Source organism: Netta rufina (genome assembly GCF_964035555.1).
Source record: "Netta rufina genome assembly, chromosome: 9".
Taxonomy (NCBI): domain Eukaryota; kingdom Metazoa; phylum Chordata; class Aves; order Anseriformes; family Anatidae; genus Netta; species Netta rufina.
This window is the reverse complement of record NC_140132.1, coordinates 22,148,807-22,168,403: the sequence shown is the minus strand read 5'-3', so window position 1 is coordinate 22,168,403 and position 19,597 is coordinate 22,148,807. Positions and strand designations below refer to the sequence as shown.

The following is a 19,597-nucleotide window of genomic DNA, read 5'->3' as shown; positions in this document are numbered from 1 at the left end:
ATGTTTCCTCTAAAAAGCGAGGATATCTCTGTATTTAATGGGTGAGAAAAAGTTGAAGGGACCAAATGATGAGCAATGCTGCCACCTGCTACATGGGCCTAGGGACAAACATCTAGGTTTCAAAATGAAGTGTGAAAAAATTATATTGACTCCCTAACAGAGCTCCAAGCTCACACAGGTGTAGAAATTGAATTAGCCTTTACCTCTTTCACTTGGATCTGCTATGAACAACTCTGAATTATCTGAAGAAGTGGTGTGAAGAGACCTGGCTGCTGGTGGTGTCCAGCAGTTAAGTAAAAGACTTCAAGACCCGTTACTGTAACCTAGTATTCGCCACAAATATTCCTCAAATATTTCAGAATTATTTTAGAATGAGATAATGAGAGAAGTAATTACAATATGCTAGTAACAGAACTGTGAGCAGACTTGCAGTACCTGACAAACACTTCAAAGACAGAAAATCCCAAAGGTACTTACCCAACGTTCGGTTATTTATCAGGCCACTTTTACATCAGGTATTTCGAAGTAACTTTCTTCTTACCGGTGTTGACTTAACTTCCAGAGTGCAGGGTAACTTTAGTGGGAACAAGTATAAACACATATATAAGTTAGTGGAGTGCTATTTAAACAGCTTTTAAATATTATAGACAGTTAAAAGAACGCTACAAGGACTTTCAAGATGATGTCCTTCCTGCAATAAAATTTTATAGTGGTCTTACTGACTTTCCTCCTAGTATTTCATATACCCTATGTAATTTTCTAGTTATTTTTCTTTGCAAGAAGATGTGATTACTCCTAACTTTTGGGGGAAATTAAATAATCACTGGGAAAACACTAATCAGTATTAATGCAAATCAGTATTTAGTGGAGATGCTCCACCCAGGTACGCTGGGCTCTGGTACAGATAAAATAACCTCACCTCACTTTCAATGTTACAGTATTCTTATAGACGGATCTTTCTCTACCAATTAAGAAATAACTAAAAATTTGTCAAAAAATTTGAATTTTTATTATCTGTAGGAATGTTGCAGCCCTGGTTGGGATGCTTGTATCTGTGGTGAGTTCCTAATAGCAAAGTCCCTGCGGAGCAGATGCTCAAAGGGGCCATTACTGTCATCTGCTGCATATCTGCAGAGCTGATTTTTTTTTTAATTATTAAATACATATTTTATAGAATCTCTATATACTGCTCATTTAGACCTGTTTCAATTTCTGTTTGAAATCAATCCTGTGCTTTCATAGAGCTGCACACAGCACAAGGAAAAACAGAAAGAAAAATGCAGAATGCCCCAGTTCCTCAATTAATTAATTAATTACATTTTAACCAAGACTTGTCTTCTTTTTGTTATATCAGGAGAAAGGCTGACAAGCATCTGACTTATGTAAACATTAGATGTTGAATATGTAAACACTAAACCTAGAAATACTGAAAATAGAGTTGCCTGGCTTAGCCCCTCATCTTTCTTCCTGCAGCCACCTGCACTTCTCTCAGCCCGTAATACGCTGTGGCACTAAGCTGTATGAGCCCTGCAAGGCCGCTTTCCAGCTGCTCCGGGGATATAATTCTTCTCTGATACGGTCACAATGACAGCAAAGTAACATTCAAACCTCAGGGCTGGCATCAACAGCACTGGGCAACAGAGAAACATCTTCAAGATGCAGCTCCATTACTGGCAGTAGTTGGATGTCCCCGTCAGGCCCCCTGTTGGATCTGTTGGCAGATTGAGTTCAGGTGAGCTCAGTTTAAAGTAATTCCTGCTCATCCCCAGGCAGCTGTGCCCTGCCCTTTTCTCCCCTCCTGCAGCTAAGCTGCTTCCCCTTTGCTGTCCCGGCACCACAATGCATCTACTCCAGCCACAAACCTAAGCGATTTTCAAGATAAAATAAACCTAAATACCACATGGGCAAAAATAAAGACCACTGTGGGTGAGTGAAGTGTCAGCACACACCATTTTCTTCCATGGAGCCACCACAGTGAGGACAGAGCAGCTCCTCCACCGCCAGGTGGACCTGACTGTCACTGCCATCAGCTGGGGCTAAACACAGGGCTTTCAATCAACCCGAATTTGCACTGAGTCCTCCCTTTTGTCACCAGGCACCTGGGCTTTTTGGGGCCTGCCCTGCTGAAGGAGCTCATCGCTGTGGCTTGAGCTCTGGATGACTGTATCTGCTTCACTTCCTTACACTTGAGTCTAAATTCTTCACGGGTTGCACTGGGATAAATTCAGAGGAGATACACAAATCTGTAATGTTACAAACAGAACAGGAGACAGGCTCTGTGATACTGTTTCTGCTCCCACCTGTCGTGGTTCCGCTCGAGTGGGCAGCCGAGCTCCACCACAGCCGCTCTCTCACTCCCCCTCCTCAAAGAGGAATGGGGAGAAAATATGTGAAAAGGGCTCAAGGATTGAGATAAGGACGAGAAAATCACGCAATAATTATTGTAACGGGCAAAACAGACTCGGCATAAGGAGATAGTAAGATTTATTGCCTACAGCTAACAAGCGAGAGAAGTGAGAAAACAAAGGGAAAAAAAAACAAAAGCACCTTCCCCCCCCATCCACCCTCTTCCACCTCCTCCCCCCGAGCGGCGCAGGGGAACGGGGAATGGGGGTTATGGTCAGTCTACAGCACTTCTTCTCTGCCGCTCCTTCTCGGTCACTCTCGTCCCCTGTGCTGTGGGGTCCCACCCACGGGATGCAGTCCTTGATGAACTGATCCGGCGTGGGCTTCCCACAGGCAGCAGCTCTTCCAGAACTGCTCCAGATATGGGTCCGTACCACGGGGTCCATCCCTCAGGAGAAAACTGCTCCAACCTGGCTCCCCTACGGGCAGCAGCTCCTGCCAGATCACCTGCTCCTGCGTGGGCTCCTCTCCACGGGCTACAGGTCCGGCCCAGAATCTGCTCCGGCAGGGGTCTTCCACAGGCGGCAGCCTCCGTCGGTGCAGGGCCACCTGCTCCACCGTGGTCTCCTCCACGGGCTGCAGCATGGAACCCTGCTCCACCGTGGTACTCCATGGGCTGCAGGGGGACATCCTGCTTCACCATGGTCCTCACCACAGGCCACAGGGGACTTCTGCTCCGGCACCTGGAGCACCTCTCCCCCTCCTTCTACACTGACCTTGGTGCAAGGCTGTTCTCTCGCTCCACTGACTCTCCCGGCTGCTGTGTGGCGCAGCGTTTTTTCCCTGTCTTAAATATGCTCTCACAGAGGCGAAAAACAACATCGCTTATTGGCTCGGATCTGGAAAACAATGGGGCTCTTCCCAAACATGGGGCAGCTTCTAGATCTTTCTCACAGAAACCACCCCTATGGCTCCCTGCTACCAAAACCTTGCCACGTAAACCCACTACACCACCAAAAGGGAAGGAAACTCCTCAGTACAGAGGGGGTGCTGCAGCAGGAGATGCTCGGGCACCGCAGGGCCTCACGCCGCTCACAGGCAGCTGCTGCCCTCTGAGCCACTGTGTGAAGGGAGGGCTGCACCACGTGCTGCTTGGCTGACATTTCATTCAACTGCTTTGCATCTGAGGTATTTCTGAAAGCAAACCTAGAAAGGTTTGTATCACGCAAGTTTGAACACAATTTTTTATTACACTATTTTTAGCAGGAAGTCTTCAGCAACCCTTTTCCTGTACACAAAGCAGCTATGGTTGTGATGCAACTTGTGAGGAGTTTTAATATAAAATACACTTCAGCATTTAGCGTAGAGATTATCAATAGGGTTAGCTTTTCTTTTAAATCAGGCAACTCTTACTAGGAAGTAATCTGTTCTGTGCAAGGGTCCCCACCTACTTGCCAGCACAGCTACATGACACACATCAGCTTATAAATACAGGAGAGAAAGATGTCAATTCTGTTACAGGCCTAGAGAAAGACCAGTGGCATACGGCTGTGTTAAACAAGGGCGACCCCCAGCTCACTCCAGAGGATTTCCCAGGGTTGACTCATTTGATTCTCAGCCTCTCTGAAACAGTCCCACTCTATAAAATGAGATAGCACAGGAGATCCTTACCTGCTTTACCACTGTGCTGTAGTTTGGAAGACACTTAGCTGTAAGAGACAGGATGCTTGCTAACAAACTTTCACAAGTCACACACTCTTAACAGTTGATCACAACTTATTACAGATTCTGAGCAAGCACTTTAAAAGGAGTTAGAGCTACGAAATGGGCCACGGCTCTGCTGTTTGCTAAGGCTGCGCTGTTGCTTTCCCACTTAGCACATAAGGAGAAAGACAAAACAACTCTATCAGTGTAAACGAACTCACAGTGAGCAGCTGCTGAATGTTTTCAATAGACTTCCTGGTAATGGCTGGTACAATTTCATTAGGGCTTCTCATTTTATTTAATAAAACATTGGATGATTTTATTTGTAGTACAGCAACAGGTGCAGGGAAACAAAAGGCACATTTCCTGATCGTGCCCACAAAGAGTCCATTACTCACTGGCTGACACAGAAGGCATTCGTTTTGCCATGTGTAGTTTTTTATATGAAAATAAGGATCACTCATAAAAATAATTGTTTTATGATAAAAGACTTCTGAGAGAAGTTAGAATTAGCAATTGCATGGTGCAAATGGTTTCAGTGCAAGTTCAAGTAAAGAGAGATAACTACTCAGTGGACACCAATCGTGCTTTGGATACAGATCAAAATATTCTGTACAGGTGGTGAGCATCGTTAATCCTCATAATATAGAGCAGAAACCAAACACAAGAAAGGCTAAGCTCATGATCCTTGAAAGTACTCTGTAGCGAGGATCCAGTGAAGGATGTAAATGTCACAGAGTAAGTCCTAGAAAAAGGTTTTCTTTTGAAAAAAATAAATGCCCTACTACAACTAATGCCCAGAAGAAAGTAGATTCACATCTGGACTTCAGCACAGTTCAGTTCCAGCCTGTGAACTTAATCTTAGAGGAGATCTGTTACAGGATGAATCACAAGGTGTTATTTGTAGCTAAGTTAAAAGTAAAACCAAACACCCTCTCAACCACATCGCGTACCATAAGCCTATGGAGGAAGAGATTAGATGTTCTCTGGCTGAGACCTGAGAGTACGTTGTTTTGAAACACGAACGTCTTGCTAAAACGTTCTTCAATCAGTTCAGAGAAAAGAGGAAAGGAAAACAGGAAGCAGAGCACTGACTGCTTCACCTGAAAGAGGAAGAAGAGTAGGTTGTGAAAACCTAGCTTTTCGATTTGCTTTGCCCAGAGGAAAAACATCTTATTTTATTCAGCATACTGGTGAGACAGAGCCGTTTATTCTGACACATTCATGCCTTCTGAATAGTGGCAAACTCCACATAAAGATAACAACATAGGAAGAACCATCAGTGCTGGCAAAACTGAGCAAAAATTTCTACTCACCTCTATACCTTGAGTAACAAAGCAATTTGTTACACTTGCCTCCCCCTTACTTCTCCTGAGATGCAAAAAGCAAGACGAGTAAGAAGGAACGCACATTGTCTGTGCTTTTAAAAGATTCCTGAAAAGTACATGAAAACATCTTGTAGATGGGACCTGGATCAAATATTGTCTTCGTTATAAAATAAGCTGTCCCTTGACATGCATTCCTTAATACATATTTTATTAAAACCTCCATAAACACCCTAATGTCTTTCTGAGACGTGGCCTTTCAGGAACAGCAACTACACAATGCTCACTCACCAGGCCATTGCAAAACTCAAATTGCTAATCCTGTGCTGACAAGGCATAAGATCTAATAGGGCATTAAACATGCTCTGCTAGGCAACACCCAGTTAAAGGCATGCCAAAGAAAAGGGACAGAGGAAAGGCTGCATCACACCAGCACTCATCTCCACGTACAAATGCACTCTGGAGATGACATTCTGCACACACCTGGTCTCCTGCCAGCTCTGCTCCTGTCTGTTATGTCCACTCACCACCAAATTAAGTCTCAGTCCAAACCTCTGCTGCTCAGGACGCTGATTTTTCATAATAATTTCTCCAGGAGTTCACTCCACAGTCTATAGCTCTGCCCATGTGACATCAAAATGCATAAATACACATTCAATCCCCCTGTCTTGCTCCCACAGGCTTGGGGTATCCCAGATGTCAACGTGAGATTTCTTGAACTACACAAGGATGAGGTGTAAATTTATTCCTTCTGCTCACTTGAACAAAGGGGCAGTTGGCAACTAGCATGTGCAGCACAACAAGGCCCAGACAGGAAGATCTGGGGGAAAACAAAAAACAAACAAGATTTGGGGCTGACTACCCAGGAGCCATGACCTAAGTTCCTTCACATAACGGGAAAGAAGTCCGATTTGGTATCGTCTTGAAGAAAGAAGGACACATCTACCCAAGTTTCTTGCAGGTGCAGGGGACACAGAACCACAACGTGATTTGAAAAATGCACGAAGAAACTGTTGCAAGAGCTTTGCTGTATCACTTCAAGCACCCCCCTCCTGGAACAGGCAGTCTTTGGTCCTCCACACACAGGTGCCTGTATGCAAATACACATTCATTTCTCAAACCTTTCTACAGCCGCACAGGCACATAAATGCAGCCACCTCAATCACGCAGGACGGCTCCAGCCGTTACTTAAGAGCAGAGCATTTGTCAAATACCTGCACGTTTTCCTGCAAAGCTGCAAACTGAGCAGATACTACAGAAGAGCCTGACCTTATTCAAGACCGAGTGTGAGCAGCTCCTGACACAATGAGAAGGAGCTGCCAACGCAGAGCAACACGTTTGATTTTGAGGTCTTCCCTCCTTTCATTATTTTATGTTTGAAAAACAGGAAGATGAGATGTAGCATTTGGGAACAGAAAACAATCACTTCAGAGTAATCAGTGAGCAATAAACAAGCTTTCAAACAAGCACCACAGTGGGTCTTGGAAGAGGGAAAGGGAAGCTAAGAAGTAGTTCCAACATTAACTCGGGGATGTTGGACACATAAGATTAACCCAAAATACAGTGCATGCAGAAGCGGCTTCCGATGCCTTCTTCCTCTCTTTGAGCTGACAAAAGAAAATTTGATTGCAAGAGTCTACGCAACTTGCCCCTGTGGGACACGCAGAGGAGCCTGCCCAGAAAGCTAAGCACGGAGCTGACATGCTGGGCTGCACACTCTGGAAGTCACGCACGCATTAAGGTCTATATCAGCAGAAAGAAATGCTTAAACTGTTCCTTTCCCTTCCTGGTTGCTCGCTTCCACCATCCGTGTATCTCCCCACAAAGGCCAGCACAGTTGTTACTGCAGTCGTAAAGAAAGTAGTGATCAGAAGCAAAAATATCAGCCCAACAATTTCCTAGCCAGCACTGGAAAAATCACTTTTTCTGATTTACTTTGATTAGAACTAAGAAGAGGATAATCTATTATCAAGGGTATAGTCAGATACTGGTGAATGGGACCACAGAGCAGCCTGGGTGCCCAGATGGTAAAATACCCATTCCAGGTGTGAAAATTTTCTTGTTACATTGCAGTCTGTGTAACAATCCTAATAAGTGCTTTTGGGGTAAGTAAATATTGCCAATGTGAATGCTGCTCGAGATTAGGTTAACTTCTGGGAAAAAAAAAAAAAAAAAAAAAAAAAGTTATTATTTCTTTGTGGAAAAACAAGATGATTGATATCATAGTCTGAAAAAAAAATAGTGAGAGCTTATTTAAACAGTGAGAGGAAACACAGAAGACAAAAATTAGAAGAGCACTCTACCTGCACTTGAATTTAATTCCAGAGTACCAGAGAGTTAATTGCTTTTAGAAGAGGTCTTACCAGCCAACTTAATACTTCTGTACATACAGATCAAACATGGATAGATCTATCACTGATTTTCTATTTAACCTTCAAGAAAGACAAAAAAAAAAAAAAGTTTCCCTTTCAATGGGTACGAGACATGGCTGCTCTATGCTTAATGACTGAAGTTTAGACCCAGTAAAAAAATAAGTTAAACTGAGTAAGTTAGGTCCAAAAAGCTCCCAAAGATTTCTCTCTCCTAAGCCTGATCAGGTCCCAGAAATTACATGTTCTGCCTACCTTTCTGAGGTGGCCCAGCCCGCAGGAATCACCTAACAGATGCCATTTACTCCTGCCAGCACCTAGTTTTTGAGAAAGGCTGGATGGCCACTATCTTTTCCCAGATCTCCCAGTGACTCACACCAGCACCTCCTGCTCAGCGAGCCTGGACAAGCACCTGGCACGGCCAACTTGCTGGCCGGGGGGCAGAGGAGCGGCAGCGCCGGGCTCTGGGCTCCATTCTGCACACACGGGACGGGTGCTGCAGCACTGAGCTCACAGGCTTCCACGCCTCTCCTTAGATTTATCTCTGAATTACCAAACACATAATGAGGAAAAAAGAAAAAAAAAGCCATAGAATGACAGCTATATTGCATACATGCAGCCAACAGAGAGCCATAGTCAACAGGAAACCACTTCCAATTAACTCAAGAAGCAACGCTCAGGACTCTCAGCTGGCCACACCAGCAGCAGGATGTGCTCTTATCCTACATTTGTTGCTAGATGGGAAATAAAACAACAAATGGAAAACTAAATTAGTAGGTTGATCTGGAGGAGGAGAAAATTCTATTCTGTGCATTTTTAAACTCTATTAAGTAGATTGCTACAGGATGTCCAAGCCAAAAGGCCAACCCATTTAGAAGGCTTTATGTTATACTTGCAGGATTATCCACTTGAATTCACCATTATCTTAAATGGAACAATGGCTATTTCCTAACCTGCTTCCAAACTTTTCTTAATTGCTGAAAATCTCAGAGAAGGCCAGCGCTGGGAGAGCCATTTGCAAAAAGATCTTTTTGCCAAGATAGTGTCCACAGTGAGATATTCCTTAGCATTTTCTATATAATCCTTTAACTATACTATGTGGAGAAAGTTCCTGTATGTAAAACAATATACCTACAGCACCGAGGGATTGCAGAATTTTGCGTTGCATTTCAAACCCAGCAGTGTTTTATAAAACCATTAAACGATGTAGAAAAAGAGAATTATCGCACCACTGGCCAAATTCTCCAACGTTTAGGTTTACCCTACGGTCCTATCAAGGAGCAGGGACACCGCAGGAAGGCGATACGCCCCATGCTTGGGGGCACGCTGTGCTGGCTGTGGGAAGGGGAAGGTGCCTGGGAAAGCCCATGGACATGGGGCACTTGGGGAGAAACCCACCGGCTGCTCCCTGAGGGACACCGAGGATGGACCAGGAGATGCCAGATGGGGCCAGGCGGTGGGTGCTGCCCGCGTCCCTGAAAGCACCGAGGGCTCTTCCAGCTGCGAGACCTGCAAAGAAACAGAAGCAATTAATCTTCTGAAAGCCTGCTCGGCCCTGTCAGTGACACCTTTGGGATGGGATCTGTTGGGATGGGACCTCCCCACACGCCGCAGTTGCCCCCCCGAGCCAGCAGCCGCACAGTGCCCTCAGGGCGAGGCGCTGCCCCCCGGGGCCGTGCCCGTCGCCCTCCCGGTGGCCCTGCCGCAGCCCCCCCGGCTCTGTCCGGGCCCTGAACACGGAGCCAGCCCTCTCTCCGCCATCCCCTCACCGCCTTCTCCTCACAGGGCCCCGCCTCGCCTCGCCTCGCCTCAGCCGGCCCCGGTTCCCCTCCCCGCCCTGCCGGTGGGTAGGGGCGGAGATGGCCGCCGGCTGAGGCGGCAGCGGCGCGGTGAGGGCAGCCGGGCACGTCCCGGGACCTGAGGCGGCTCAGCCCCACCGGAGGGGCGGCAAGGTGGGCTCCTCGGCGGGCAGGGGCCGGGAGGGACCCCCACGGGACCCCCACGGGACCCTCAGCCCCAGCGTCCCCTCAGAGCCGCCTCCCTCAGCCGCGAGGAGTGAGGAAGCTGCGAGCCCAGGTAGGCTGCTAGCTCTCGGGCGGCTTTGCAGGAGGCACCTGGCTGACTGCTCGCCAGCTCTGGCCGTAAAATGCTGGTGTGGGTTTAAACGCGAGCACTTCGTGGATCACAGGGATGCTGCGAGGCTGCCTGCAGCTGCCCTGGGCTCTCTGCTGCTGCTGCTGGGTGTGCGGGCGCCGTTCCTCACCCCGCGGCTCTGCGGCTGCCAGTGAGGGGTGCAGCTCTGCAACCGGCCCGGGCAGCTTGCTGCGCCCTTACTGAGACTGTTAAGGGTTTAAAAACAACGGCAATAACAAAAATAATAACTCTAGAAAAGGCCTAAAGTGCATCTTAGCAGTGGGCTTCAGCACAGGCGAGCTGTAACAGACAGAAGTATGAGGCACCTGCGCTGCCTAAAAGGAGGGGAAGGGCAAAAGAAGCGAAGTAGCAGTTAACAGCTTTATAGAAAAGCCGAGGTAAAAGTGGAGAAACGTTTAATGCTTCGCTTTCATCTGTGGTTCGAAGGACAAGTGCTGTGAAAAATTCTGGTATCGCTGTCCTGGTCCCTTAGAGAGGGAAGCGTGGAGAGCTTTTTCTGATACGCTGTGTTGGTGTACATGAAGCCATCCTGTGTTCGTTTTTCTTAGGAATTATCACGTGGGAAGACATTGTAAGGGAAGTTAACAAGTCTAAGGGGAAAAACAGCATTTCTGAGGTGCCTATTGCTGTATAACTTATATTGCTAAAGGATGAACAGAACCCCAGTCAACTAATGAAGCTTATTTAGTTTGGTTGCCAACTAAACAGGATGGGTTGTTTGGATGTCTTGTCTGCTTTCGGGATATTCCTGCGGTCTCAATTCCATATAGATTCTGTGAGCATAACAAACTGCGAGGCCGTAACATGACAGGTCCTGCTGGTTGCACAGTTTCTGTCCTATGTGGTTTTCTAATTTCTTCAGAATACGTAGTGGCGCTGAACCACCTACCCCTCTGCCCAGCTGGACAGAAAGACCTCCGTGTTTTCTAAAGGGAAGAAGCACGGTCAACCTCATTTCTGAAACCTTTCCTTAGGGAAGTAGGTAGAAGAGTAACTTAAGCGTATGTTGATCTTTTAACTCTCAAAAGAGTATACATAGAAGAACATAAAATATAGGTGTTCCTTGTTTTATTGAAGCTTTTAACCTTAACTAAGGAGCCTGGAAAATTCAGATGTAGACTTGGTAGCTGTTATGATAGGGAATAATATATAAGTAGAACTACACCAGAAATAAATCCCTACAAATATTTTTTTTTCCTTTTCAGACATGAAGCCCGGTGCCCTGTGATGTTTATTTTTCTGGCTCTTACTGTTGGAGGATGGCTGCTCTATTCTGTGAAAATTGTTCTGGCCAGTACCACTACCCACAGGCCCACCAGCCTTTTGAAATCAGCTGCATGTTGCTTCTGATTATGCTTGGAAAGGTGTCCCTTGATTTCTTCATGTTGCAAGTTAAGCAAAAAAATGTGAAAGTTAGCTTTATGGGATACTTCTGTGTTTCTCTGGCACTCCTAGATCTCATCCTGCTGATCAATATAGCTGTCATTTTCTATTTTGAAGACTTTGCACTCTGGGGTGTAAGATTTACAAAGTACCACATTTGCCTCTTCACTCAGATAATTTCTCTTACTTACGGGATTTTGCATTACCCAGTATGTCTCGTGGCTGGTCTGGATTATTACATGACGATAGCCCAAACCTCTCAATCTCCTAGACAAGGCCAAAGACTATTTTATATATTTGTTGTGATTTTCATATGGATTTCAGTTTTTTTCTGTATTCTGAATGTTCCTGCTATCTACGAAGAACTAGAAATTCGGAACCATTTCTCTCCTTATCAGTGTCCTCTCTATGTCAGCGTGCAGAGCTACGCCGTCTCGTTTGCCATGCTGCTTCTCATAGGCATGGCTTTCATGGTTTCTCGGAAGGAAGTCATAACCATGATACTGTCTGTCAGGATGATTTCTTTCGCCAGTCAGCCTGTTCTGATGTTCTCGTATGCGTCTAACAACAATGGCACTTGCTTTAAGTGGCAGCTTCTGACCAGACTGCTCGTCTGTTTCCTTGGCACTTGGGCACCTTTTGTGCTTCTTCAGTTTATCATTTTGTTTCTTGGTGCTCGGATTCCGGCCTACATGGAGATGAATGTCCCCTGGCTGTACTTCATCAACAGCTTTCTCATTGCGGTAGCGTACTGGTGTCGATGTCACGATGTTGAATTGACAGAGGAGATGTGGTCTACAGACCCATTTGTTAGCTGGAAATTCTGCTTTATGCCATTTAACAATGAAAACACAGAGCCAGCTGAAAAGCCAGGCACAGTAATTGTGATCTGTTAACGAGCTGCTGACAGAAAAGACTGCAAGAAAGTGCTGTGCGGCAGAAGTGTGTACTTGGATGCTCTGTGACAGTGTCCTTACAGATAATACAAAGAAGCATCTCCAGAGCTACAACCCATGGAAAAGAATCCAACATTCACAAGGACAGTAATAAATATCGCGCCGGGATGTGGGACACCGCATGCTTCTACACCAGGCTTTACTGCCAGTCCAAAGAGTCTGAAGTATGGGTTTTATGGAAGACCAACACTTCCAAAAACCAAGTTTTCAGTTAAACCTTGTGTTTTTACTAGAATGTTACGCTTGTTTTAAATGGAATGATCTCAGGTTTTATAGTATAAAATGCAATAAAGTATTTTTCTAAGCTGGAGCCCTTTTATCAGTTAGATACAAGTAAGCTACTGTCATGTTCAAACAACTGTGATTTTTTGAAGTCGTCTTCTTGTTCAAGTCAATTTTTGTCGGTTTAACTTAAATTAAGGCTTTTTTTTTTGTATGTTTAATGAGGAATAAATTGTTTTAGTTAAAGCTATACCTCCCACAGAAATACAAGCTTTGTTTACATACAATATTGCAAGATGTGTAACTTTCGAAACTACAGGAAGAGTGATGTTTCGTTATTTCTTTGCTGCTGCTTCTCTGATGTATATATGCATATTAAAAACTCTTTGTCTACAAACAGAGCAGTAAGAGCTTTAATGCAGAACAAATACAAATGTGTTTAATATGAACAGTTCAGCTAGACTCCCTCAACTAAGCAGACATGTATCCTCTTACAAGTTTTCTTGATACACGTAAGTACATGCCAGACGTTAAAGAACAGGTTCAAGTAGAACAGAATTTATTCTGCAGCCAAGATTACTCTGATATTAAAGTAGTTCTACTTGCTGAAGCAGGTCTACCTCAGTAGGGGAAAATTATTCAGACTTCTAGCAAAAGCATTTCATTAATTTTCAAGTTCTTACAGTTCAATGAAGATTAAACTCTTGGTTTAATTTTGTAAGAGATAAATGTGATACACAACCAAAGCAGACAAATGGAAGTAGCGTTTATTTCTGAAGCACTGAACTCACAGTACAATATTATATTGAAATAGGAAACTATAGAAGTAAATGACGCTGCAGGTTGGTTGGTTAATCATTCACTCAGACCCACAGGGAACAATGGTATCACACAAGAATACTCATTAAGAAAAATCTGCAGGTAACAAAAGGTGCAATTACAAGCAAGTTTAAGCAGCATAGTATAAGGTGCTTTGTTTCAGCATTTGTATAATCAATTTATCCATTAACAGACAGATTAAAGTAATCTCACTTCTACGGATTCATAACAAATGAGAGAATCTAAAATTCATTCACATGCTAGTTGGTAATAGGAAAGTGCTTTTTAAAAAAAATGATTCACAAAGTGAAGATCATATTTTTACATATTCACTGTGCTCTTCAACTGTAAAATTTAATTTTTGGGTTACCATTTACAATACTATATATCAATTATAGACATACGTTTTAATTGCAGAATTTAGTGATACATGTGCTAAAATTTCTTATAAAAGAATATTCCAGTATATCACTCCATGATAAGAATTTACAATCGCGTACCATATATTCATCATACATTTCTGCAATATATCAAAGTCCAATTAATTCTGATTTATTACTTCACCCCACATAGTGCTTCTTTCACCCACAGCGGGTAAAAGAGTTCGTTGAGGTTTCAGTGACAACGTTTCAGAAACAAAACCAAAAGGACAGCATTGTTAAAGCAGCAGAAAATGGTTTCTGGAAAATCTGTTAAAAAGGCCATCAAAATGACAGTAAAGGATCAAAAACTGAATTTTAACAGCAGTGTAATAAGAGGCAGCAATGTTCAGCAATAGAGTTTGAAGTGTTTGGCACCACAAATTGTTTCATCCTTTATGCGGGATACCGTATTGGAGGAAATTCTATTTCCACATTAGAAGTAGGAAAGCATGTATAATGTTAACCTTGAAAAACGACCGTAAGCAATCACTCCCTGCACCTGGTTTCCAATTGCTGTTCCTTAGTGCTTGAGATGCTATAGGACAAAATATGTCTAACCATATTTTTGGACACAGCATTTCCTCAGGTTATATATAATCTGGACACCCACTGAAATGGGATCGACAAAGTATTTACAAAACCTAATTCCATTTAAAAACCAGCAAGTATCTCAGATAGCAATGCACCAGGCATTTCAGAAGATCATGAAATAACTAATGCATACAGATTTGGCAGGCAAGGGAAAATATCTAATTTTAAATTCACTTAACATCAGATGAAGACAAAATTATTTTCAAGAACACGCAATTCAGATGCTTCTTTTGGTGTGGTTAGTCTCACCCTTCTGATTCACTGATGTACACAGAACTGGAACTGCAAGAAGCTGGGTACGGACAGATGTATTTATCGCTGTGGTTCACATTCTCAACCTGTAATTAAAGTTTACCCATCCCCATCTGTTCCGACACAGCAGAATTCCCATAATTGCTGCACTGCTTCTAAAGACATTTTAAGTTTTTTAAATCGTAATTTTACAGGGAAGCAACAAAATGCAGGCAAATCAAATGTCAATATACTGATGTCACATCCCTGTGTTACAATCAAACTCTTTCTTTCATACTTTTTGGGAAAAAGCGTCCAAAAGGATCAACCTATAAGCTGTCATTACGGCCACCAAGTAGGTAACAGCAGCGCTACAGGTCTCAACATAGCATCCAACTGTGGCATTGTAGCCTACTGATGTGTACCTATTTTAAAATACATTAACAGTAGCTCATTTTAAGCCCATTTTTATCCATGACTTTTTTATGGAGGGAGATACCTGATCCAGTTGTGATCTTTATTCTGTTACCCTCCTAACAGGCTTCTCCTCCCTTTGTGCATTATTTTTTTTTTTTATCTGGTGCTTCTGAGAAGTCATGAACACTGAGCCTTGAGTACAGCAATAAAACCATAAACCATTATTTTGTAGAACAGGATTACAGTTTCACTGCAAGACACAGAGGAGAAGCTATGTAAGAAAGGTAGCAATATCTGAAATAATCCATACTACAGACAACCATTAACCTAGGTTACTACTCGTGCTGTGCCAGCAACTAATGACCTTATACCATGCAAACATTTTACAGTCCTTTAATTCTTACAGAATTATATAATATTAGCGGTAACAGTGGCAAAAGCATTAACCCTTTATGAGAAACTTATGAGAATCCCTTAAAAATCAACATTGAATTTAGTGAGCTATTCTATGTGTTTTCAACTCTAAGTGAAAGTATTTGGCACTCATTAATAAAACTTTTCTTCTTACACATATCTTTCCTGATCAGTACTGGTTTGCTAAGGGTACAGCACAAAGAATTCTTCAAGGGAAGCTGGCTCTGCAGAACACTTCATTGTTCTTTCAACCATCTACTTTCCAAATAGAGGACGCAATGTCCCAGCTGCCAAAACATTGAGCAGGTAGCACAGGACAACACAAGTCTTCCTGCATGTTGACCACAGCCACAAAGCAGACGTGTGCCATAAATCAATTGCATTTGTGCTTCTAGCTTAATCCCACCGTGAGCTAGGGCACCCCTATTTGGTACCTACGATCAATACTATAAGCTTCTCAACAACCTTATGTAAAAACAGTGCTTTCACACATAGTTAAAAATACTTCTTAAATGTTACATGTTGCATTCAAAGCATTATCATTATTCTATGAATGTACATTTGTGCTCGAATTATAATTCCTTCTAGGTGGAAAAATCTCTTCAGATCACATTTTTCCAGATCCTTACTTGCAAAACAATCATTTTGTGTAATTTAGCAGGAAGTTAATACAGGCTGGAAGTTTAATTTTTTTTTTAACTTTAAATCTGCTCACAACACTGATTCCCAGAACCGTGGTTCAGAAGGTCAGACCAACAGCTACAAAAGACAGACCATAAACTTGCAACGTATCTTTTATTACAAGCATGCTCACACCTTTGAATTTTTCTTCCCCTTCCACGCAGCTATGAGAGACCAGTAAATTATAAGTACAACCTCCACGTGAATAAGCAGGTGTGTATGAGTTACAACACAGAGGTTGCACAACCCGATACAACAGCTTAGAATGGGGGCCTTGAATACTTGTGGAAGTGCTGCCCATGCGATCCAGGAGACAAGCACTACGCAAAATGCTCCGGCCAACACAGCTGAGACCCAACAGGGCAAAAAGTGCCAAATGTGCTAAATCCACATGGAGAAGAAATGGCACGACAGAGCTCCTCCAACGTTATGCAGAAGGTAGAAATGAATCAGCCCAATTCATATGGATCAAGGTAAGGTGTCCTATCTGCTTTTGCATTTGATCTGTGTCCCAGTCTCTGATTACAGCTCTTGGACTACGTTAGAGACAGCATTTTGAAAGAGAAATTGGACATAGCATCTACACTGCAGGCTCCTGTCTATAACATAATTACCTTTCTTCTATTAATGTCACTGTTTTCAAAGCCATCCAGTGGATACAGCTACCTAGAACCCATAGAACCTAACTAAATTCTCATGACCAAAGGCAAATTCCTTTAAAAAGAAGTTAATTGAGACTTAGCTTAAGTGAACTAAGCATTAAGTGATTTTAAATTGCTTTCTCATCATAATATTTCCTGTCTGAAACTACAGTTAATTGTGCAAGAGTGACTTCAAAATGTATTCACTACGAGACATTAACACTTTACATTGTAATAATGCATCTTTAGCTCTCTTCATCCCTATTCCACTCAGCGTTCAACAGAAGCTGTGTGCTTGCAACAAAACACATTGAAGTGTTAGTTTCTCTCCATCTCTAAGTTTGTTGAAAGTTCAAGAAAAAAAAGAGAACAGTATCCCAAACAGATTCTTTTGCAGAGTCATTATCTGTAGCCTAGAACAACTGATGAGTAAAAGTCTGGTTAGACAGCTATGTATCTAAATATATGCTAACGGAAAATCTCTGTGCCATATTGGTAGGAGAAAATAACTCTGCAAGCTTTAATATACATGCTTAATTTTAACATGAATAGCCTCAATGCCATCAGGAGAACTACTTGTGTTACAGATTATGTGGATGCCTAATTATTTGCAAAACGAAGACTCACTGCACAGCTGTCACTGAGCTCTCTGATCAGCTTGAGCTACACATCTGTCAATGCATAAGAAATTTCTTACACGATTAAGCTGTAAGTTTCTGCATTGATATTGTGATGAGAGCAGCCTGAAATAGGCAGCACTACTGCTAGTAACACACCAGCTAGCAAAGTCTCACTACATAAACTTCTATTCAAGCTAGAGTTTACACCTGAACATTTCCTTACAGCTAAGACCAAGATAAAGAAGTGATCCAAAAGCTATTGTAAACCTGCTCAAATACCGTCACACATTTCTTTTTTCCTGCTGCCATGTCTGCAGTTATGACAGACTCCACCTGTCCTACTCAAAAGGTTGGATTCTCACTTGTGATTTGTCAAGAAGCTAGAAGAAAAAAATGCTTTCACGGGAGAGAAATGAGGAAATGAATGCTTGCAGGACATAAACCTGAGGTATATCGACACAAGAATAGGAAAAGTTTTACCCTCTAACATTCCTGGGAAATAACAAAGGAGATTAATGGATGTAATGGATTTACAATTTAGCCTGTTTAAAACCCCCAAAACTTTGGGGTGATCCGAGCCAATTGAGTTTAACTTGACAAGTTGGCTGCTTTTTACCTTCTGTATAAACGAGGTGATAAAGTCTTATAAATATGCCAAACGTGAGGCATGGGGTGGCTGGAGAAGTCAGCAGTCCATCGACAAGGCTTGATTTTGAACAAGTGGCCTAGCTTCCTTGCTGCTCCTAAGGCAAAGCATGGGCACTCAGTGCTAAGAGCCAGATCATTTAGGGGAATGTAATTACGCACCCATTTTGACCATTCAGGGGCATTTCTTTAAAATGCAAAATAAACTCTGAGCTGAGACAAGTGTAATAGTTATAGCTCTGTTGGAAGAAATCTCCACAGTCACATTAAGCTCAGGGCTCTGTGAGAGGATGCCCTGAGCTAATGCTGCACTTTGCATTCAGGAGTAAGGTAGAAGCCAGTGGAGAAAAAGGAAGGGAGAAAGCCATCCAACACAACTCCCTTTTAAGCTAAGATCCTACAGTGTCCTGCCTTCCTTTCTACAAGAATTGAAATCTTGCAGGCATTACTGAGATATAGCCCACAATAGCAGCAAGCTGAACGCAGAGTACAAAATCCCATGAAATAAATCTAAAGGAAAGGGTTTCTGGTAGACACATCCAGTGGAGCAACTGTTAAAAAAAATTAACATCAATTAAATTCAGCAAGACTTCCTCTTCTGAAAGAGGGTCTGGCTTAATCTGTGAGGAAAGCCAAGGGAAATAGGTAGCATAAGCCTGGGAAAACCTCACTGACCTAAACCAAAACAGAAATGACCAATATGCAAAATTGTTCTGGAGGAATATTGTTCCAAGTATACATATCTTTTTTTGAGTAAATTCAAAAGCTTCTGAAATAGACTTTAGCTACACTTGAAAGTTAATGACAAAAGAGTTGAAGAAGAAAAAACTTTCAGTGAGAGTAAGGCCCGCATTCTTAGTTGCTGCATTCATGAATATTTAAAGCATAACTCACTATCCGCGGCTCTTCCAAAACCACAGAAAATGTAGTGTACCAGGAGAACCAGAGCAGACATGACAAATGCACGTCTCCTCCGAGCTCCTGGCATCTGTCAGTGATTAGTCAGGGTTGTATATAAACGCTAGCCGTAGAGGTTCTCCTGAAAGCTGTCTCATAAAACAAAATGAAAACAACCGTGAAATTCTCATGCACAGAACATTGATTAACTGCAGGTCTAAATAGGACTCACAACATCAGCCCACGTTTCTAAATATGCCTTAAGCCATTATCAATTCACATGTAAGTACACCTACTTTTTACATTGCCCAAGAACAGTACAATCAGAAAACAGGTTAAAAGTTAGCCAGTGAAATTTCTGTATAAAAATAATAAAACTTTAAGACAAAAGCCAAAGGATAAATATCTAAGATATCTTTAGTCTTCAGTTAGCTCATCAAAACAGAACATACTCTTTAGAACATATGTTACAGATATACTACACGGGGTATCTTACAGAAATGCTACAGATGGGAACCTGTCTTCATCACTTGAGTATCTTTCAAACGAACATTGCCAAACATCGAACCTTCAATTAAATTTATTTGACAACAGTAACTGAAGACAGAAAAAAAAAATAAAAAAAAAATTAGAAAGTGCTTAGCAACTTCCCTCCAAAATAAACCCAGACATCAATTAATTCTTAAAAGCCTTTGGTGCCATTCGGATTACGGCTCTCACCACTTACTAGCACGTAACAGCAATGGGTTGTCCTAACTTG

At 42.7% G+C, this 19,597-nt stretch overlaps 1 protein-coding gene across 1 annotated transcript; it reads left to right on the top strand.

Moving 5' to 3' along the window:
* Positions 1-9,760: 9,760 nt before the first annotated feature.
* GPR160 (G protein-coupled receptor 160) lies at positions 9,761-12,543 on the top strand. The gene is made up of 2 exons (XM_084292021.1): positions 9,761-9,820; positions 11,104-12,543. Exon 2 carries the CDS (start codon positions 11,158-11,160, stop codon positions 12,175-12,177), a length of 1,020 nt encoding a protein of 339 aa, XP_084148147.1. The 5' UTR covers positions 9,761-9,820; positions 11,104-11,157; the 3' UTR covers positions 12,178-12,543.
* The last annotated feature ends 7,054 nt before the right edge of the window (positions 12,544-19,597 follow it).

What these genes read in the sequence shown, in the direction of transcription:
- GPR160 (XM_084292021.1), top strand. Translation starts at nt 11,158, where the DNA reads ATGGCTGCTCTATTCTGTGAAAATTGTTCTGGCCAGTACCACTACCCA.